General features: G+C 46.8%; 1 protein-coding gene across 1 annotated transcript in view; it reads right to left on the bottom strand.

Annotated features, from left to right (window-relative positions):
* ZNF507 (zinc finger protein 507) overlaps positions 1-23,685 on the bottom strand; it is a 137,091-nt gene that overhangs the window by 21,791 nt on the left and 91,615 nt on the right. The window contains exons 4-5 of the mRNA XM_078668443.1: positions 19,277-19,388; positions 16,971-17,075 (exon numbers count right to left, since the gene is read on the bottom strand). Coding sequence (XP_078524569.1) covers positions 16,971-17,075; positions 19,277-19,388 — 217 coding nt within the window. The remainder of the gene's footprint in view (positions 1-16,970; positions 17,076-19,276; positions 19,389-23,685) is intronic.

The following is a 23,685-nucleotide window of genomic DNA, read 5'->3' as shown; positions in this document are numbered from 1 at the left end:
ATGTGGTGGTGCTGAGTGGTGCTGTGGTGGTGCTGTGGTGGTGCTGTGGTGGTGCTGCTGAGTGATAATGTGGTGGTGCTGCTGAGTGATAATGTGGTGGTGCTGAGTGATAATGTGGTGGTGCTGAGTGGTGCTGTGGTGGTGCTGAGTGGTGCTGTGGTGGTGCTGTAGTGGTGCTGTGGTGGTGCTGTGGTGGTGCTGAGTGGTGCTGTGGTGGTGCTGTGGTGGTGCTGAGTGGTGCTGCTGAGTGATGCTGTGGTGGTGCTGCTGAGTGATAATGTGGTGGTGCTGAGTAGTGCTGTGGTAGTGCTGAGTGATGCTGGGGTGGCGCTGAGTGGTGCTGGGGTGGCGCTGAGTGGTGCTGGGGTGGCGCTGAGTGATGCTGTGGTGGTGCTGCTCAGTTATAATGTGGTGGTGCTGAGTAGTGCTGTGGTAGTGCTGAGTGATACTGTGGTGGTGCGGAGTGGTGCTGCTGAGTGATGCTGTGGTGATGCGGAGTGGTGCTGTGGTGATGCGGAGTGGTGCTGTGGTGGTGCTGAGTGATGCTGTGGTGGTGCTGCTGAGTGATGCTGTGGTGGTGCTGCTGAGTGATAATGTGGTGGTGCTGCTGAGTGATAATGTGGTGGTGCTGCTGAGTGATAATGTGGTGGTGCTGCTGAGTGATAATGTGGTGGTGCTGCTGAGTGATAATGTGGTGGTGCTGCTGAGTGATAATGGGGTGGTGCTGAGTGGTGCTGTGGTTGTGCTGGGTGGTGCTGAGTGGTGCTGTGGTTGTGCTGGGTGGTGCTGAGTGGTGCTGTGGTGGTGCTGAGTGATAATGTGGTGGTGCTGAGTGATAATGTGGTGGTGCTGAGTGGTGCTGTGGTGGTGCTGAGTGGTGCTGAGTGATAATGTGGTGGTGCTGAGTGATAATGTGGTGGTGCTGCTGAGTGATAATGTGGTGGTGCTGCTGAGTGATAATGGGGTGGTGCTGCTGAGTGATAATGGGGTGGTGCTGAGTGGTGCTGTGGTTGTGCTGGGTGGTGCTGAGTGGTGCTGTGGTTGTGCTGGGTGGTGCTGAGTGGTGCTGTGGTGGTGCTGAGTGATAATGTGGTGGTGCTGAGTGATAATGTGGTGGTGCTGAGTGGTGCTGTGGTGGTGCTGAGTGGTGCTGAGTGATAATGTGGTGGTGCTGAGTGATAATGTGGTGGTGTTGAGTGATAATGTGGTGGTGCTGAGTGGTGGTGCTGAGTGGTGCTGTGGTGGTGCTGTGGTGGTGCTGTGGTGGTGCTGAGTGATAATGTGGTGGTGCTGTGGTGGTGCTGAGTGGTGCTGTGGTGCTGCTGAGTGATGCTGGGGTGGCGCTGAGTGATGCTGGGGTAGCGCTGAGTGATGCTGTGGTGGTCCTGAGTGGTGCTGTGGTGGTGCGGAGTTATAATGTGGTGGTACTGAGTAGTGCTGTGGTGGTGCTGAGTGATAATGTGGTGGTGCTGAGTGATGCTGTGGTGGTGCTGAGTGAAGCTGTGGTGGTGCTGAGTGTCTGTGGTGGTGCTGTGGTGGTGCTGAGTGGTGCTGAGTGGTGCTGTGGTGGTGCTTAGTGGTGCTGCTGAGTGATGCTGGGGTGGCTCTGAGTGATGCTGGGGTGGTGCTGAGTGATGCTGGGGTGGCGCTGAGTGATGCTGGGGTGGCGCTGAGTGATGCTGGGGTGGCGCTGAGTGATGCTGGGGTGGCGCTGAGTGATGCTGGGGTGGCGCTGAGTGATGCTGGGGTGGTGTTGAGTGGTGCTGAGTGGTGCTGTGGTGGTGCTGTGGTGGTGCTGAGTGGTGCTGAGTGATGCTGTGGTGGTGCTGAGTGATGCTGTGGTGGTGCTGAGTGATGCTGTGGTGGTGCTGAGTGATGCTGGGGTGGTGCTGAGTGATGCTGGGGTGGCGCTGAGTGGTGCTGTTGAGTGATGTTGTAGTGGTGCTGAGTGATGCTGTGGTGGTGCGGAGTGGTGCTGAGTGATGTTGTGGTGGTGCTGAGTGATGCTGTGGTGGTGCTGAGTGATGCTGGGGTGGCGCTGAGTGATGGCATGGTGGTGCTGAGTGGTGCTGAGTGATGCTGTGGTGGTGCTGAGTGATGGACAGGCTGTACCACGAGGCTCCAGCAGGCAATGGTGTACGTCCTGCCTCAAGCCACAGGGAGGTAGAGCCTTGTGCACATGCTCACTACCGTGTGGGGACGCACGAGTCTTGCCACGACTAGTCGGGCACCAATTACTGGGAACAGTGCTCCAGCTACAACATCCCACGCTGAGTCACCACCTTTATTATGAAACAATTAATCAGGCCCATTCAAAGCAATGGGAACCGCTTCAAAATGCCACGCCGTGATAGATGACAGGATCAAAACAAATAAAAAGCCTTTTTTCCTAGGTTCGCTCCCCAAAGACGCATGGAAAACACTGCATCGGTCCAGCAACAAGTGCAGGCTACCACCATGCTTCATGTTAGGAGTGCCGACATACTGATTTATTTATTTATTTAATGCGTTTTTATATAGCGCGGACTTTACCCGAAGGTGTCAGAGCGCTTCACAATAGGAACAGTAGATACATGAGGAAAAAATGACAAGTGAGCATGTTACAAAAGCAAATGTATGTTACGTTACATGGGACAATAGTGACAATTGTGCAAGTATCAAGAGCAAATGAAATACAAGAGGTAGCAAACGATGTTACTAGAGGAAAACAGTGACGTGTGTATGATACAAAAGGCGTACAAAGTACAAGTAGAGGTATAATACTGCACTAAATATCTATTCCGCCCTCCCTTAAGTGTTCGAGTAACCTCACCAAAGGCCTTGGTGCAGCCTATTTACATATCCCTACCCAACAGTTCCTTCTGATTATTGGCAAGACTCCCGCGGAAATCTAGGCTTCTCTATCAAGAAAAGCTACTGGCACAGCAAGGGGAGGATTATAGTAAAGGTGCAAGAATACAGAGGTCAGCACCAACCAAACAAATGCAGACACTGAACAAGAGGGATCGCTCTAGGGTCCCACCTTCGCATCGCATCACTTATGGCTAACTACTGCTGACTAAGCAAAGCACTGCAGCCATTCTAAGCTGTTTTTGTGACCCCTTATGAGTTAATTAGTTGGGCGTTTGATATTTAGTTTTGTTTACATGATTTCTAAAGAGAAGTCGCAAACGTGATGTACAGACATAAATTAAATGGTGCAATATTATTTGAATAACTTGCATATCCAAGAGCGAGAACTCAGAGTAGAGAGACCAGAAGAATGAGGCACGGTGGAAGAATGAGATGAAATAAAAAATATACTGTAACATAAACCACCGTAATAAAGGGCCTAGAAGCGCGAGTGGTCTCTGAAGACAGATTCTTGCTGTATTTCACTCCAACTAGACATCAGGACGCTTTAATCCTTGATTGCAGTACGGCCCTTGGTACCCTGCTACGCCACTGGTCGTACTCGATATATAAATAGTGCAGAAAATATACATTTGGCTACTTTAAATCGCTGTTCTTTTTGACCATTAACAATTACATCGTTGGAGCAGAGTTTACATAGAAATCGTGGAATTTTGTACCAAGTTACACAACTGTTTTGTGTCATTTATTATATTATCAAGAGGACAAAGGTAAAGTGCTATCACTTTGCATCCCTTATGCCTTGGTAGAATTATGCTGCGGTGAAATCGACTAAAATTAGACGTTTTGCTATACGCGAGAGACAAATCTGCAGGCCAAAGCTGCTACTTGTGAGATCCTTGCTGAAGGCAGGCTCAGCAGCACAGTTCAAAGCAGGACTTTTCAAATGTGTCTAACGTGCACTACTTACCACTGTAACTGCCTCACGGGAGTGACTACAAGCTGAGCTCTGATGACTAGTTCCTGCACCACTAGAAGTAAATGCACTGTCTGAGGGAGGCGCTTGTAAAGTCTAACCTTATTTACAACAAGGGGTGGTGAGGGACAGAGTCTCTGAATTAAGCAGAATACTCCCACCCAGTCAAGAGATCAGGGCTACATCCAACACCGTTTTTTAGCTCATTGCACCATCCCAGTTTCAGATCTGGCTGTATGCAAATTAGTCTGTTCCTGTCCCAGTGCATGATGGGAACAGGGCAAACCAAACTACAAAAGCCAATTCTTACACTGGGAAGGAAACAAGCTTCCGGGGACCGGTTTCTGGCATTACAGCCGTCTTCGGCCCGGCTTGCTTGAATCCTGATGGTGCAATGAGCAAGGGACTCATGTCTGAGTATACCCTTCCACGCTTAGGGTGGACAAAATTATTTACAACAAGGGGTGGTGAGGGACAGAGTCTCTGAATTAAGCAGAATACTCTCACCCAATCAAGAGATCAGGGCTAGATCCAACACCGTTTTTTAGCTCATTGCACCATCCCAGTTTCAGAACCTGGCTGTATGCAAATTAGTCTGTTCCTGTCCCAGTGCATGATGGGAACAGGGCAAACCAAACTACAAAAGCCAATTCTTACACTGGGAAGGAAACAAGCTTCCGGGGACCGGTTTCTGGCATTACAGCCGTCTTCGGCCCGGCTTGCTTGAATCCTGATGGTGCAATGAGCAAGGGACTCATGTCTGAGTATACCCTTCCACGCTTAGGGTGGACAAAATTATTTAATTTTGTAAATATTTTTGTAAGCTTGTTTCCTTCCCAGTGTAAGAATTGGCTTTTGTAGTCTGGTCTGCCCTGTTCCCATGATGCACTGGGCCAGGGACAGACTAATTTGCATACAGACAGGTTCTGAAACTGGGATGGTGCAATGAGCTAAAAAACGGTGTTGGATCTAGCCCTGATCTCTTGACTGGGTGAGAGTATTCTGCTTAATTCAGAGACTCTGTCCATCACCACCCCTTGTTGTAAATATTTTTGTCCACCCTAAGCGTGGAAGGGTATACTCAGATGTGAGTCCCTTGCTCATTGCACCATCAGGATTCAAGCAAGCCGGGCCAAAGACGGCTGAAATGCCAGAAACCGGTCCCCGGAAGCTTGTTTCCTTCCCAGTGTAAGAATTGGCTTTTGTAGTCTGGTCTGCCCTGTTCCCATGATGCACTGGGCCAGGGACAGACTAATTTGCATACAGCCAGGTTCTGAAACTGGGATGGTCCAATGAGCTAAAAAACGGTGTTGGATCTAGCCCTGATCTCTTGACTGGGTGAGAGTATTCTGCTTAATTCAGAGACTCTGTCCATCACCACCCCTTGTTGTAAATATTTTTGTCCACCCTAAGCGTGGAAGGGTATACTCAGATGTGAGTCCCTTGCTCATTGCACCATCAGGATTCAAGCAAGCCGGGCCGAAGACGGCTGAAATGCCAGAAACCGGTCCCCGGAAGCTTGTTTCCTTCCCAGTGTAAGAATTGGCTTTTGTAGTCTGGTCTGCCCTGTTCCCATGATGCACTGGGCCAGGGACAGACTAATTTGCATACAGCCAGGTTCTGAAACTGGGATGGTGCAATGAGCTAAAAAACGGTGTTGGATCTAGCCCTGATCTCTTGACTGGGTGAGAGTATTCTGCTTAATTCAGAGACTCTGTCCATCACCACCCCTTGTTGTAAATATGTAAAGTCTAACCAGCGCTGACGGGCGCTCAGCCAATGGCGTGCTAGCAGGGCGGAGCCCCGGAGGCGGCCGAAGGGCAGGGGCTACGAACCCTGCGCAGCCGCCGTCCTGCCCCGCCCGTGCACCACAGCGCCGCTCTCGCAGCAGAAAGTTAGCAGGCTGGAAGTTGTCAGCCTGTCCCTAGCCGCGTCGCCCACCCATCGGGAGCCGAGGACCCGGCACTCCAGAAATGACTGTCCCCAACAGCAGCGATGAGGAGCGGCTATCGGAAGCAGGTGAGAGGGAGGCCCCGCGGGGGCCCGTGCAGGAGCGGACTCCCATAGACGCAGACTCCACCCTCCCTGCGTGCATGTGTGTGTGTATGTGTGTGTGTATGTGTGTGTGTATGTGTGTGTGTATGTGTGTGTGTATGTGTGTATGTGTGTGTGTGTGTGTGTGTGTGTGTGTGTGTATGTGTGTGTGTGTGTGTGTGTGTGTGTGTGTGTGTGTATGTGTGTGTGTATGTGTGTGTGTGTGTGTGTGTGTGTGTGTGTGTGTGTATGTGTGTGTGTGTGTATGTGTGTGTGTGTGTGTGTGTGTGTGTGTATGTGTGTGTATGTGTGTGTGTGTGTGTGTGTGTGTGTGTGTGTGTGTGTGTATGTGTGTGTGTGTGTGTGTGTGTATGTGTGTGTGTATGTGTGTGTGTGTGTGTGTGTGTGTATGTGTGTGTGTGTGTATGTGTGTGTGTGTGTATGTGTGTATGCCTGCGCTTGTGTGTGCCTGCGTGTGTGTGCCTGCGCGTGTGTGCCTGCGCGTGTGTGCCTGCGCGTGTGTGCCTGCGCGTGTGTCTGTGTGCCTGCGCGTGTGTCTGTGTGCCTGCGCATGTGTCTGTGTGCCTGCGCGTGTGTCTGTGTGCCTGCGCGTGTGTGTGCCTGCGCGTGTGTCTGTGTGCCTGCTCGTGTGTGTGAGCATGCGTGTGTGTGAGCATGCGTGTGTGTGAGCATGCGTGTGTACATGCATGAGTGTGGCTGTGTATGCGCGCGTGATTGCGAGAAGCTGACTTGCAGTGAATGTTGAACAGGAGATGTGCACGGCGCCGGGCTGGGCGTGCGCGCCCACAAGGTGAAATCACCGAGGGAAAGCGCGTGCCCATCCCCTGTCCAACATTCCCGGCAAGTCGGAAACAATAGGTCTTTCGCTAGACGCAAGACCTAAAAAGTGACTGGGAACCAGTCCCTCTGTCACAGGGTCTGTGAAATGGGCAACCCACCGCCTGAGTCCACTTGGGAGTGTTAGGTTTAGTAGATACAAATTCCTGGCGAATCCACAGTGCTTCAAAATTGGAGTGGTCTAAATGAAGCAGGTTCAAACTACCCGTTAAGAGACCATCAGAGTGCATAGTACGACCAAGATGGCAGGTACCGCAAGCACAAAACCAGGGGTCAGCCGAAAATGGCACTGTTTACATTCAGTCAATGGCAGAGACAGAAGAGGCAGCCAGTAGGCAGGGACATTGATACAATAACGGACAGAATATCAAACAGAGAACTCGAAGCTATGAAGTCATGCGTTATCGTGCCAAGTGGGAAAGAAAATCACTGAGGTGTTTGAGCAGGTAGGCACAAAAGGAGGGAAATAGGCCTGTGGTGCAAGTTTCCGGCGACCAAACTAGGCATGTTATAGTGCTCCACTCTACAACTCGATTACTCCATCAATTTCGAAGAAGAGCCACCAGGTCATAGCAGTACAATTTTTCAATCTAAAATAAAAATTAGTTGACCATGGTCATCGGACAGTGTTTTAGGGTGAATATCTGCAATGATCAGAGAGATAGGCTCACAAACGCACCACCCTTAAGAAAGCTCAATAGTTCTGTGCAGTAGGTCCATAATAATTACTAATGGTAGACAAATATAAATTATTCGATATTTTAATTTCTGGTGGCTTTAGGAAAAAAAAAAAATCTGTCTATTGAAGACTGTGGATCTCACTTAATGAAGAAAAATCTGAGTATGATTGCCGAGAAAGTACAGTACACGTGAACAGCAATGTTATATGCATAATACTACAATGAACTAGGCACACAAGGTAAAAAAGGACTCATTAAGGTCCTGACAGAAGGCCGTAAAATGTACAATACTGAACAATGAATCAGTTGTGTGTTGTATTGTAGCATGTGTATAGCACATACTACCCCTATCTAGGGCACTGCAGTGCTACAACGTGCATATAGCAAGCTACACCAAGTAGGGCGTGTGTTTGGGAGGGTTTTTTGGTTTTCAGTTTATATTGGAAGTGTTGTCAGTCCATAAGTGACGACCATAAAGTTGTGGTCATCACAATAAAGGGCACAGAACCTGGTGGTATGATGGGTGGACATATTTGACACTGATATGCAAATTATATTTACAATAAGAACTAACCACAGGGCAGTAGAATATTGCTCACACGCCAAAAAAGGGAGGGAAATCAAGAAAAGGCCCAGTTATCCATACAGGGAGATGCGTCAGTCAGAAAAGTTCTCGAATGAGTAAAAGGATGCCAAAAGTGCTAGCATGGGAATTGGTGAGAAAAGTAGTAGCCTTACACCATTTTTAGGTCTCGCCGAAACAGCGCATGCACTGGCTCTTCGAGACATTTAGTAAGTGGCTTTTAAAAGTGCCACCACATGCTTTTGCTGGCCTACAGCTTGCGTTCACGAGCTCATGCACGTGCACACCTGCCGTCTGTGTTTTTATTGCTCTAATCAGGCTCCTCTGCTTGCACTACCCCCCTCCCTTTTCCCCCTCTCCCTCCTGGTCAGCTTCATTTGTGTCTTCTAGCTGTGAATCATGCTCCTCTGCTGCACTCTCCCGCCCTTCTCCCCCTCTCTCTTCGTCAGTTTCATTTGTGCCTTCTATCACTGTGAATGCTCCTGCTTCCACCAGGCACACACACCATCAGTTGTCAGTGCACGCTTCCACCAGGCACACACACCACCATCCGTCAGTGCACGCTTCCACCAGGCACACACACCACCAGCCATCCGTGCACGCTTCCACCAGGCACACACACCACCAGCCGTCCGTGCACGCTTCCACCAGGCACACAAACCACCAGCCGTCAGTGCACGCTTCCACCAGGCACACACACCACCAGCCGTCAGTGCACGCTTCCACCAAGCACACACACACCACCAGCCGTCAGTGCACGCTTCCACCAGGCATACACACCACCAGCCGTCAGTGCACGCTTCCACCAGGCACACACCACCAGCCATCAGTGTACGCTTCCACTAGGCACACACCCCACCAGCCGTCAGTGCACGCTTTCACCAGGCACACACACCACCAGCCGGCAGTGCGCACTTGCACCAGGCACACACACTTCCAGCCGTCACACACTACCAGCCGTCGGTGCACGCTTTCACCAGGCACACACCACCAAACGCCAGTGCACGCTTCTACCGGGAACACACCAGGCAAACACACCACCAGTCGTCAGTGGACGCTTCCACCAGGCACACACACCACCAGCCATCAGTGCACGCTTCCACGAGGCACACACACCACCAGCCGTCAGTGCATGCTTCCACCAGGCACACACACCACCAGCTGTCAGCGCACGCGTCCACCAGGCACTCACACCACCAGCCATCAGTGCATGCTTCCACCAGGCACACACACCACCAGCCGTCAGTGCACGCTTCCACCAGGCACACACACCACCAGCAGTCAGTGCACGCTTTCACAGGGCACACACACCGCCAGCTGTCAGTGCACGCTTTCACCAGGCACACACACCACCAGCCGTCAATGCAGCAGGCAGGCTCTTCTCAGAGTTTCTTGGTAAATGTGTGTTTGATGCCTGGGAGGGAGTGGGTCGAGTTTCCTTAAACCATGCTCAGTATGCAGGTGCAGTGCATGAACTCCTGTGTGAGTGAGTCATGCTGCTGGGGCTCACTCAATCCACACTTGTAAATTGCGCCTGCACCAGGCTTTTTCTCATTTGCAAAGTTCGGCGCATGCGCACAGCTAGGCAGCCCCCACACCCCCTGGAATGACTGCTTCCTACAACCAGAATGGAAACAACATTCAGAGCATTGAAAACAAGTTCATTTGATGCAAAGAACTGTTAACAAAAAACATGTCGAGCTATTGTAGATCTGGCAACTTAAACAAAACAGCAACAAAAAACAAACAAGCATTGGCATAGCCAATAGGTCTCGCTTTCTGTACCCTATAGGTATTTAGTTATGCAGCAGAATATCCTTGGTGCAACAACACCAACTGTTGCACGGATAAACACTTATAAGGTTCCAAATGCAAGACCTATTGGATATGCCAATGCTTGTTTAAAAATGCATTTACTACTGTCTACTGCTGAATAAATGCACCCCATGAATGAGGAAGTATCTGTATTTCCTGATTTCCCGATCCCCAAGAAGGAAGTTAAGAATCTGGGAGTCCTAATGGACAACTCTCTCTCCTTTGAGTCACATTCAAACAAGCATTTACAATGCAATGGTCTCGGCATTATTAACTCCATCGCTGCTTGAGAGATTCCTCTCCTTTGCTGCAGATCCTTGAATTCCATTGTTCATGACGAGCTCGTCATGAGCACACAAGCAGTGTACTGCATGACGAGCTGAGCTCGTCATGAGCATGGAAGGGGTTAAAGGTAGAGCTATTGGCATTGCTCATGACATTTTTTTCATTTTTTGTTTTTTTAAAACATAAATAAATGGTATTGTCATTTACAATGGCAATAGGTGAGCATTAGAGAGTAGTAGAGAGTATTCGCGGACACAGAGCCACACACACACACAGAGCCGTGCACACACACACAAACAGAGCCGTGCACACACACACAGACAGAGCCGTGCACACACACACAGAGCCGCGCACACACACACAGACACGCACACACACACAGACAGAGCCACACACACACACACAGACAGAGCCACACACACACACACAGACAGAGCCACACACACACACAGAGCCACACACACCCAGAGCCACGCACACACACACAGACAAGAGCCACGCACACACACACAGACAGCCACGCACACACACACAGACAGAGCCACGCACACACACACACACAGAGCCGCGCACACACACAGGCAGAGCCGCACACACACACACACACACACACACACACACACACACACACACACACACACACACACACACACACACACACACAGAGCCGCGCACACACACAGAGCCACGCACACACCAGCATCACCACTGCAGAGTTCTCCTACGTTTTCTTCTTCCATTTCATCATCACAACATCTTCTTCCAAAACCTCCTCCATTCATTACCATTGCAGCTGCCCCCACCCCTCCCCCACGTAACACCATTGCATGGGTCCCCTACTACAATGGCCAACGCTGCTCCTGTCATCAGCACACCTACACATTAGCAGTTCAGAAATAACCACCTGCATATATATTGACTCCGAATAATAGCTACAGAAGTAGCCATCCACACGGCAGTGAAAGAGAATATGAAGAAAGTTTTAGGAACTTTGTTCTAATAAACAAATCCAGGGACAAACTCGTGCATATTGCGCCCCTCCGGTGCACACAGAGAGGGTGAAACTAGGGATGGTACCTGGCTAGGTTTGACCCACGATGTTTTGTTTGAGGTGATCTAGTCAAGTCAAGCGTAATAGATGTCCCATTTTGTATTCTTGAGTGTTTTCGGTTGGAGAAAAGTTCATTTGTAATTGCTCAATTGTAGCTAAATTTTGACGCATACATGCATCAACGTATGCACATACAACATACATAAATGAGGTGGACACACAAAGAGCCACATCCCAGCACAGAGAAGCCACACAAAAACGTTTTAACACAAATGCAAGAGCCATCATCCACATTAGCACAGAGAGGAGCTCGGCACACACATACTCATAATTCCCAGGGCAAAGCATGACACACATATACAGTCATGCATTAGACAGGCAAACTTGAAAGACACACAAGCACACTGAAACATCTGTTCATACACAAGACTAATACATATTCAAGAGCACACATATACACACTTAACAGAAAAAAACACCAAAAGAGTCATTCTCAAAAGTAAACTCAAGAGCCAGACACACTAACGCAAACACACACATCCCAAAACCACAAATATCAACACAAACAATAGATACACACAACACAAGAACCACATACAAGAACCACCCACCCACCATGAATCATGCATGTATAGCCACAAACACCAGAACACAATAGAGCTACACATACTAGCAAACGTAGGTCCCACACAAAGTAAATTCTGTCAACCTGGGGTGTGGAAATTACCAGGTGAGTAAGTAATGCCGACAAGTGCCTCCACCCTCAAAAATAGGGATAGAGATGTAGATTTTAAAGCTAACTGGTATTTACCAGGCATTTCCCCCCAGTAAATTCCGGCATGTTTGACCTGTCCAAATTGACCTGGGGAAAATTACAGAGGTATGCTGTTTCCTACATTTGGTTAACGCTTCAAGAGGGGGGGGGGGGGGTCCACATGACTCGGAATTCTGATACATAAGGTAACTTGGGTTCCTGCACATACCAGATTTCAAAGCTAGACACGTCATTACCCTAATAAGAGTCATACACACTATTACACAAATACACTAGGGTTACAATACACATCATATTACGAGGAAACCACATTGCAATCTTGGGCTTTCTGGGAATTGTAGTCTCAATGTTGTTCAACTGAACCCACTGGGCTACCAGACCTAAAAACAATGTTCTGCTCATCCGTAGGACTAGAATATGTGTGTAACTCCTCCACCCCAGAGCTCAGGTTAGCTCCATCAATTGAAGACTTATAACAGGTATGCAACGCCTGCTAATCAATAAACATTTTGTTACCATCTCTCAAAACAAGCATCTCTCATGTAAAGACTGGTTGTCATGAGTAACACCTGGAAGGCAAGATGATACATCAAGAAGCCACAAGCATCAGTCAGAGAGTTTATACTCTATAGGTGCAGCCAGAGTCCACTCTGTAAATTGTGTAGAATTGGTAACAATACGTTATGAGCTAAATGTCCAGTCAAGCCAGACCTAAACATACTTCCAAGTCATTTTCCCCTTTCTAAGGACATCTTAATTTTATAAGACAGTTAGTCACCTGCGTAATACGGAACAATCGTATCATGACTGGTTTAGAATTGATTCACCCGCAAAATAAAATACATCTTTACATATTCTTATTAAATTTGGGTAGCACAGGAAAAACTGTAAGGTGACAGCTTAGAATAAAATAAAATGGAAATTGCGTTGATCAATGCAAATAAGCTTTTCTCCTGCGTTGTACTAAGTGGCCAAAAAAGGAGCTTCACAAATACGATTATAAATAAAAGATTATCATGCAGCTATCCGCCAGCAATCTTACCGCACCGACGGAAGCTCTGCAGTGTCAGCATCCAGGAGCAGATCATTAAAGTCGGATTCGCCACAGCCGCCACGAAATGTGACTTGTGGTGAGGAAGAGGAAACTAGCATGAAAAGGAGAGCGCCGCCCCTCCCCCGCAACCCTTGCATCCCGCGTCACAACGCCGCTGCCATCCCTGCATCCGCACTTCTATGGAGCCCCTGCACCTCCATTCCACGCCAATTAGCCCCTGCCACCCCCTAACCAAGTGCATCTCCTTCACGCTGCACCTGTCCACTCCACACTGCCGCCCCCTGGCACCTATTATTGGGCACCCCCACTCCACGCCGTTTACAATTTGCACCCCTAACAATTTGCACCCCTTCTTCACGCCACACCTGCCCTTCCCCGCACCCCTTACATCCCCACTTCACGCCAAGCCCCCACAACCACTTGCATCTCCACTCCAAGTCGCCCCTCCCCTCCGACACCCACTCGCATCCCCTCCCCGGTTGCCAGGGGCTGTGTACATGGTATTTAAAGGAATTTAATTTCTGGTAATCTTCGTTAAAAGCATCATCTCGCCGGGAGAAAGAATAGCAGCTTCAATGCGATTTCCACAGCACTTACTCTTGGGAGCTGTGGGCAGGAGGGTTGTCAATAACTGGCACACGCTGCTTTCTGATGTTCATTTTCGGTGTGTACAGGGCTCTAGCGGTTTTAGGCCCAGCCTCACCAAGAACGCTGCCAAGATGACCCCCCAATATCCAGTCAGCAGCAGGCACGCGAGACCACCGCGCGGCTTTTACTAAGCGCAGCGGGGTTAAGAGTACCGGGAATCAAGTAGGCTTAAATGTCGGCTTTTACTAAGCGGAGCGGGGTTAAGAGTCCCTGGAATCAAGTAGGCTTAAATGTCAGCGTAGACACGGGAGAAATTGATGTTTTATCGCAGCACACACGACGGACACATGAGGGGATTGCGGACCGGTAAGTGTGCACTGCTCAGTCAGAAAGTTATCTGGTTTCATGTTTGTCCACTCTTGTTAACATCAAAACAGTCAACGGTGGGTCAACATGTTTATACAGTATATATAGCGCTCCGCTCCAACTCTCAGTAAACCAAGCGCAGCATCTAAATACGGCAGATACTTTGACCTCGAATGAGGTTCAAGCCAGACAAAGGAGCGCACAGTTCGAACTCACAGGAACTGTTGCAGGGCGACGACCTCGCTCTGTTCGGGAGCCCTGGCTGAAGCAGAGGAGAGCTCATCCGTAAGGGGCCGTTGGGGGAAGCTGCGGAGATTAGCGGCTGCGAGCGCTACGGGAGCTGGAAGCACTAACCCGTTAAGTATCACAGCACTACTGACACACAAACTCAGCCATGATAACTAGAGATAGGTAACAGGAGGCATGACCCTTACGCCACTTCCAGAACCTAGAAGCAAAAAAAACAAGAAAAAACGGCACAATCAGGGTCAGAAGAAACCTTACCTCCAGGCTGTTCTGGGCAACAATGGCAGCCGCAATCGTCCGAACTTTTCAGAATCGGGGGCGTGTTTTTTGCGCTCTGAGTGACAGATGACGTCACAGGGCTAAAGAACGCAAAAAACACGCCCCAGAATCTGAAAGAGACGGGGCTTTATTGGAGTGACTCCCTTCTCCTCCAATGGCTGGCCTCCGTTTAGGAAGCCAGCCAATGGAGGAGAATGGAGGAGAGAGGCGGGTTCAAACCCCCTTACTCCACAACATTAATTCTTCGGGAGTCCGCCCACTGCTTCGCAGTGCGACGGTCCCTCAACCTAATAAGGTGGCTGGTACCTGCTTTGGTCGCCTACGCACCCTTAAGCCCATTTTGGGCTTCTTTGAGCCGCCCACGAGACAAGTAATAGTCCAGTACTTGGTTCTATCCCACTTGGACTACTGCAACGGCCTATTGCCTGGTGCTAACCGGACTACCATGAATAGACTCCAAAGGGCTCAAAATGCAGCAGCTCGTTCTCTTTTTGCCCTACCCAAACGCTGCCACACCTCACACATCCTTCGCCGTCTTCACTGGCTGCCGGTGAAACAGAGAATTCAATTTAAAACACTCTGTCTAACCCACAAAATCCTACATGGCCAGGCCCCCCAAATACTACAGGGTCTCTGCTCTTTCCACGTCCCCACACGTGCCCTTCGTTCTGCGGACCTCCACCTCGCCCGCACCTTTAAGGTACGCAAGAGCAGAGCAGGCGGACGTTCCTTCAAATCCCTGGCCCCTGCTCTATGGAATTCCATCCCCCTTGAGGCACGTGCCACGCAAGATCACTGGCTCTCCGGGAAAAAATAAAAACCTGGCTGTTCGCCTCCATTTAGCACGAGCCTCTCTAGCTAAACTTACCTATCCTGCTCACTCCTTTGGTTGACTTGTCTGCAAGCGCTGGGACGCCCTGTTGCTGGGGCAGCCATGCGCTATACAAACATACTTAACATAACATAACATAACATATTCTCACTACGAGGAATGCTATGGGAGCTGTTCCACTAACCATGCAGGTAATCAAGGAGCTCCATGTTTTTTCCCCGTCTGACTCCTCATCTTGTAAATTGGAGGTCAGCTTTCGATCGCCAGGGCAGTCTACATTTCGTTGTTACGGCAACTGATATAGACACTTGCTGCTATCAAGCATTGCCACGAAGCTAGTATTTACCTCCAAAAACGCAATAAGAGAATGCTTCTAGTTCTGCTAAGGTCATCTTTCCGAAGAGGAGTACATTGTTTTTCGTTGCGGGTCTGCCCTGGAAGGCTTCCCATTTCTTTATTTAAGCCATATCCTGTGTTAATTTACTCTTCTAAATAGTGGACTTCAGACCACGGAGTCGGGCTATACGTTTTTTTCCAAGGGTCAAATAACTATTTGCTGCAGTTTTAATATGGGGTGAATGACTCAAAGCTGTATTTGCGAGTGATGGAGTGTTTTGTATTGTATTGCACCATTTATATAGTGCTTACTACCCTTAGGTGGGGGTGCCAAAGCACATGCCTACATGAGTAGCTTGCTACACGTGTAGGGTGTGTGGTTGAAGGGATGTTGTTTTAGTTTTGATCCTATGTGAGAAACGTTTCCATGTCATGTTTGATGACCACAGAGGTGCTGTTATCGTGTTATGGGATGCAGCACGTGGCAGTATGTATGATAAAGTGTAAGAGAGAGACACGCAGTTTTATGGTTTTCGGCATGCTGGTAGTTTTGAATAGCTCTGCAGGTCCTTTTATGGTATTTAAAACGATTCAGTCTGCTAAGCTGGTTACTGCACTGGGTTGTCCAATCTTAGATTTAGTGTATAGTTGTGGTCCTGAGTTGGCATAGCTGGAGCGAGAGGTAAGTGGTGGGATCAGTTGCGAAGGTCATTTTTAATATTATTCCATATCTGCAGGTCTTTATTCCTATAAGTTAAAATAGGTCTTGCAACTTTCAGAAAAACCTGATTCAAAATATCAGTAAAAGTCCTAAATTCACTAACTTTCTAGCAATTTTTTCTTAAATGTTGGACTTTCTTTTTTTGCATTCCAACTAAATTATTTTTCTTTGCAACAACGTTCTTTGTTCAGGTTTCTCAGTAATGCAAATAACCTCTTATTCTGTTAATTGTGTGTCAAACGTTAACAAGTTTTTGAAAGAGGTCAGAGAAGGAATCATAAAAACTAAATACTACACAGAAATACAATACAAATAAAACTGGGAGCTTGCTTACATTACCAATTTGAATGGTATAAAATAAAATTAAAATAAAGAAAAAACATGCACAAAAAATGATATGAAATTAAACTTTTTGCAGACATTACACTGTGGTTAGACCATCCACCTCACCCTGCAAGGTAAAATAAGTACAAATAAACTGACGCTCTAGAAGTGTTAGCGCACATTCCTTGAAGGCATTTACCAATGTTTTTCTGGAAACCTTTCAGGAGCGCCACTGGCAAACAGAAGTCAACTGAAAGGCAAAACGGTAATAAGGGTAAGTCTCAGTGCTTGGATAAATATTAACTCTTACATACTTGTACTGCTCCATAAGCTGCACTGCCTGGTGCTCCTGCGGATGGCGTTTCATATGACACTTCAAACTGTTCATGTTTGTTGTGGCAAAGTCGCATATTCGACACCTGAAGAAAAATAGATTGGTGAGACTCATCCGTGCTTGCTGAGATAGAAAAAGTTATTCGGACAGTTCTGCACATGATACTCCTATGCAAAGATACATTTAAATATCATAGCGGAAGCGTGCGAGTATTGCCTGCTTCATACCTTGATCATACAATACTAAATTGAAGGACCCATGCAGTAATTTCTTTGCAACAGAAACTGTTGCATTGAAAAAGGAAATCAAAATAGACATCATGTATGTGAAGTGATTTCACAGGTACCCTGTTATGTAATATTGTTCAACTCCTTCACTACCTGATTTGCACACTTGGATGATGTCGAGTCGTTTGGTGCAATACAGGTATCTCTCATCTCTCTTGGCCCTCTCTCTGACCAATAAGTTTAAAGTTCACAAATCGGGGACACATTAATACCTTCTGGATGCGATTCATTTTTTGAATGTCAATAATAAGAGGTCAGTGATTTGAATCTGGGACATGAAGGGGGGAAACATTCCCTATGTCTACTTCTGCATCTAGCTGCACACTATATAATGCATTGGAACAATTCTATATTCCAAAGCACTACCACTTTGTGTAAGGCACTTACATGTTCACCTCAACCAAAAATAAGCATTGGTAAAGCCAATAAGTCTAACCCATCAGAGTTACTGGCTTTTTCAAAGTTTAGCCATTTTGTACTGCAGCGTGGCTGATGTGCAGCAAGGCTGAACGTTAAAGATGAAAACAAGCGCTATGACGCAGTCAGCGCTGGCGAGTAATAGCGCCTTTTAAATTCCTGGTGGGAAAGAGGCCTACGGGAGAAGACAAAACAGACAACAGGGGGTGGGATTGGGGAGCACTATGACACAGCTGGCGGTGTTTCTGTCGTATCGCTTTCTGTGTTATTGGGGAGGGTGGAGCAAGCAGCAATACAGACACGTGAGGGTGGGGGGCAAGTAGCAACACAAACAAGGAAGAGAGAAAGGACAGGTGGGTGTGGACAAGACGCAACACAGACGAGGGAGTGGAGGAGGAAGAGTGACAAGGCAAGAGTACACCAGACATGTCATTCCACAGACATAAGTACTCACTTTGCTGCTCAACACTAAAAACCCCAACTTTGCACAGATGCTACTGCTCCGCATTAACATAAACTTCGCCACCACAGCAAGCGAACAAGCTAAATCCCTGCAGGGGCGCCCCTCTCCTAGGGACACCCTTCAACTTTGGATATTTAAGGTGTGCCCAGAGTCTTTGTCATGATCCTTCTTCCTCTATAAAATGGTACCCTCTAGCGCGCTACACCCAAAGAGCATGAAATATGTAATAGCTCAGGCCAATGGAATGGTCACTACGTCACAGTGCAATTTTTATTATATTTTACTGCCGGGGGCAGGTGAAAACACGAGGACGTCAGGAGGTGCAACGCAGACGTAAGGCATAGCAGGAAACAAAGTGGGATGACAGCCAACGCTGGCTGCATTAGTGTTTTTGTATATTTCAGGATGGGGGCGGGAGATACCAAGTAGGGTGGGGGATTGGAAAGCCACAGACAGGGGTGAGTTGGAATGAGGGTGTGGGAGGGAAAGCAACAACATGGAGAGCGGGAGTGGGAAGCAACAACATGGAAATCACTTGGGGGCAAGAGAGAGCAACAGACAGCAGGAGGGGGCAAGCGACAACATGGACAAGAGAGGGCAAGTAACAATGAGGACAATGGGATGGAGGGCAAGTAACACAGAAAGCGAAGAAACATGGAGGGCAGGGACAAGGAGTAAACAAGAGAAACTAGCCCAGTGCGTTGACAAAAAATAAATAAAATAGCACCCAATTAGGGAGCAGTGGAAGGACACAAGTACTTGGGTGATGTTCCAGGGTAGAGACAAATAAAAGTGGAAGTGAATTCCACACATACTATCTAATGAAAAGAAAGCAAATGAGCGTGATAATAATCAATGGTAAACATTGTACAGCCTCTACGCCCCCAGCAAAACAAGTCTTGCATACGCTGTGTCGGGGGAGACCAATCCACTTGAAGTCGCTTAATTCTTCAGGTTGCGCCTACCATTCAAGTGCTCCGCAATTTATTCCCTAGCCAATATGGGGAGTAAGCTCTAAATTCAGCTCATTCATACTATCACAATTAAGGGTAGCTGAGTCAGAGCTTTGAATATCAATCAGTCAGTTTTCTGCATTTTCAAATTACATTTCATGCTCACCTGTAAGGCTTGTCAGAGTTATGAATTCTTCTGTGATTTCGTACACCTATGTAGGAGACACTCGTATACTCACACACATCACATTTGTAGAATTTCTGGGATGCACATTGAGCTGTAAAAAAGAAGTCATTGTATCAAAATTGTTGAACCACTTACTATTTGGTACAGCTTTGCTGATAACATGCAGGATTTGTACACAGCCTGTGTGTGATGCGAATGGTAATTTAGCTCTGCAAATGTTTCAAAATTTCTCAGCAAATCTTTTTATGGCTGGCAAAAATATATTCATTGGAATGATACCCACGACACAGAAAAAACACTGCTAATGCAAGAAAAACTATGCATACAGAGAACTGAAAAATGGCCTTAAGAATCAAGAAACTTTGCATGTATTGCAATTAATTATTTAAATATATGACTGTCCTAGTAACCAAGATAAATGTATGCTACAAGAGGTAGAACATAGATTAGTGCAAAATATTAACTATACGTCATTGTGTGACCCTCTTTTCTACAATAAGTTACTGGATTGTAATTAAATATGTGTTACAAATCTGGACAGCATTACGGGTGATTTTCTGTAGACCACAGATAATTATTTTATATAGTTAACTTGTGGATGGAACTACTTATGAATCAGTGACTCATTTAAAAAAAATACATTCAGAATCCATTAATAAAACAATCTGATCATGTCTAAGAATACCATAATTTATGATCAATAGAATTTTACAGAATAACATATGAAACCACCATTTACCTGGATGACAGAGCCAAATTTGAAAGGTTTATAGAACTATTACTCAAGAAACCCACACTAGGACCCCATCAATCCAAACAATCATCGGACACTAGAACTCGTCCAGTCTAGGCCAAGGTCAGTGTTAAAATTAGAGGATCATCTAACTAAGCACTCATTTCTGCGTCCAACGCAGTCTTGCATAAGAACTTGACAGTGAGTAGACACCCTCCTGGACAGATTGTCTCCACTGTAGATGTTGATAACAACCACAACAGAGTATTTCTGGATATTTCTTCGATCTCTGGCACGGTTTCGTTAGCAGAGACAAATAACAATAGCATCTTGACAGAATGTTGACTAGTAAAGGTCCTACTCTGACTAAATTTCACAATCTGTAAAATTTGGAAAACGCAGATCAGAGTTCACAAGACTTGGGGTATTGCTGCCACTGTGAACACGTATATGGCCTGACTGACTGGGTTAATTACTGAGTCATAGCTCCCACGTTTTTCATATGTAGGTAACTAACAACTTTTACTGTTGGTGGCTGGACATCTAAGGCAATAGAGTGCTTTGACAAGATGCATCTGCATTATTAAAGCCTTAATGCCATAGGGTGTGCCCGGAGAAGTGGGACAGGAAATGGTCCAAATGGAACTGGTATAGGGGGACATCTGTGTATCGCCTGTGGTGGAATTAGAGTTGCGAAGGAACAGAGATGGGGAGCAAAATGTGTAATATGTGGGTCTAACTGAACTTGATTCCCAATGTGATGCTAAATGTAACTTGCATTGTGAATTGTATGAGTAACAGTGAATTTGTCTGTCATCTTTCAAATAAAAATATTTAGAAAAAAACAAAAAACAAATGCCCAATTTCTGGGAGTCTTGAGTAACCTTGATGAAGTCAAACACAGACATACCTACACGTTATTTCCCTAATTCATTGTTGCAAAATGTAAAATCAAAAAACCCTAAGAGTTTGATATGCTAGTAAATAATCAGATGAAGCAATGTGATTTACTCAAGTACTTAGCCATGAGAAAACAATGAAGAGTGATAGTCCCATTTCAAAGAGCTATCAATCTCTATGAGAAAGGTAGCTGATTGGAGGAAGGCAGGTTGCCCTTGGAGGTGTGTCCAGCAAAACTACAATCAAGACATTCAGGGTCACGATCAAGCATAGTTTTGAATTGTTTACAAGGGGCAAATTGGAGGCAGTTTCAAGATAAAGGTTTCAAAGTCACTTGCCAAGGGAGCTGAGCCTGGGGCTCACTGAAGGGACAAGCCAACTCTCCTTCCTCTCTCACCACAACCACCTGCCAATCATGTTATACGTATATAACCCAGTATATGAAGAGGCCCACAACTGCTGCCATTAGCTTGGTGAAGTAGTGAAGAAGTGGCCACAAAGTCAGTCTAAAGAGGAGCGCCACATGGCGATAGCGAAATTCCCAATTGGGCGAAAAGAGACTACAGACCTTTTTGAACTATGATCTAGGTACATACACCTTATAGTTCACCCTTTTTTGTATAATACATTTTTACATTCATGTGAGTAAGGTGGGGATTTTTGTGCATAATCCCGTCCTGAAGAAGGAGTTTCCAACTCCGAAACATGTTCATGTAGACGCACATATGAGGTTGATGTACATAATTATACACTAACAACCTCTCACCGCACCCCTTTTAATAATACCAGCCCTGGGGCTAAATAAAAAGTTTTTCACCCCACGAGCCAGGTATTTTTTAACTATCACTTATCACTTCTGAACCCCACTACTCCCGTACAATCATTACCTCACACACCACACATAGTCCAAAATCAGTGCTCCCACGTAGTCGTCGGTCGTAGCACGCCGAATCCCGTAGAGGGGTGCGAAGACCCCGATGATGAAGCATGACACCAAGGGGCCTGTTGGTGTGTGAGGGGTATTTAAACAACACTAAGTGCTCCCCACCACAGTAGGGATTACTATCAATATCTAAGTGGATTCCACTTTGTTTATGAAATATACCCGGGGAGACTGAATCTACTTTTCTCTCCCTCCCTCCTTTGTTATAAACATGCTTCATTTATTATGCAGCTGGGGCAGATGTAAAGAAGTGTAATAGAGTGCTTCAAGAATCGTTGAGATTTTTAATTTCCTCTCCAAATAAGAGGCAATCTTCTGTCGTAGGCCCTAATTGATGTAGGTCACTTTCAACTGCATTCTTGCCTCTTGGGAAAGTCAATCTGAGGATTAGAGACCTAGGCTGATATGATCAGGCCATCTAGTTACAGCATCAATGTGCATGTCAGTTAAAAATCCGAAAGGTATAAACATTAACCCAAGTAGGCAGAATTTGGAATGGACAAACATTTTCTTTAGAAGCATGGTGACTGGAGAAGTGTCTGTTAGAAGACGAGTGGAGCCAGGTGTATAGGGATTGAGGAACAAAAGGGGCATTTATTGTCCTTTGGCAGTTTGCTGACCCACTTGCATGATGCAATCTACACACAACTCAAAGATCACATCAGCATCAGTTTACTCCTGTAGGACTATCAATCTGGCTTCAGATCATGCAGCAGTATGTAAACAGCTAGCTTACAAATCATGGATGTGGCCTCCTGAAACAGAGTAATATGACCCCCTGCTTTCGGACACTGCTGCTGACACAGGGCATTTTGGATACCCTTGACTAACCAATCCTCATCCACAACCCTGATTTCTCAAATGGACTTCACTAGCAACATCATACATCGGTTCTTCTAATGATCCAATCAATACTAATCTATACGGATAAACACCTTCACAAGCTCCTTATCTCCTGTAGAGTCTACCAAAGATCCATCTCATTTACCCCACATCTTCAACTTCTACATGGAACCCATTGGAAATTAACTTACCGACAACAGCACAAACTGATTCAATGTGATGACAACACAGAACTCTACATGAACATCTACTGGACTCTATAATCCACACTTCGAGCACAGCCTGCATCTCTCCCAGTCCTGGATGTCCAACACCTTTGTTAAGTGTAACCCCACCAAACCAATTGCTTCCCACATGCCAACCAACGATATGCAACAAACAGTCTAAACCTGCTTGATGGCATGAATCTGGTTGGATTTGAAGCCCAATTATTGACCAACACGAAGTCACTCTGATTCGCCCTGTACAAGGGCCTCGGCCTCAAAGAACACTTCATCCTGAAAACCAAGAAGTTTTGGTGCCAACTTTTTCTAATAGAGAGGAAGCAAAAGTTCAATTCAGAAAGTGACTTCAGAACTCCCCTTCAAGCCCTCGAACTCGTGCATCTGGATGGCTGCATTACCCTGTTTTGCAGCCTCCCAGTTTCTACTATGGCACCCCTCATAGGCAACCTACACAAAGCAGTATGTCTGATCATGTGCCTGAACGACTAGGACTATCTGCCTAACGGAATGCTATTAGCTTCCCTTGTTGGCCCACCCCACCTTCAATCTCAGCTGCATCACCTACAAAGTCATTATGAGTGGCAACCACTCCCACCCCCCCACACCTAAGTCTGTCTGTCAGACAACTCACCATCTCTGCTGGCTCTTGGAATACCTACAGCCTGGACACGATTAGACTAAAGACAAGAAAAACACAATATTGAAATCACATTTTCAAAAATGTGGCCTGATCAGGATAGTTATG

This window comes from Lissotriton helveticus, chromosome 12 (genome assembly GCF_964261635.1).
Source record: "Lissotriton helveticus chromosome 12, aLisHel1.1, whole genome shotgun sequence".
In the NCBI taxonomy this organism is placed as follows: Eukaryota; Metazoa; Chordata; class Amphibia; order Caudata; family Salamandridae; genus Lissotriton; species Lissotriton helveticus.
Note: the sequence above shows the minus strand (reverse complement) of the source record. Positions and strands in the feature narration are given on the sequence as shown.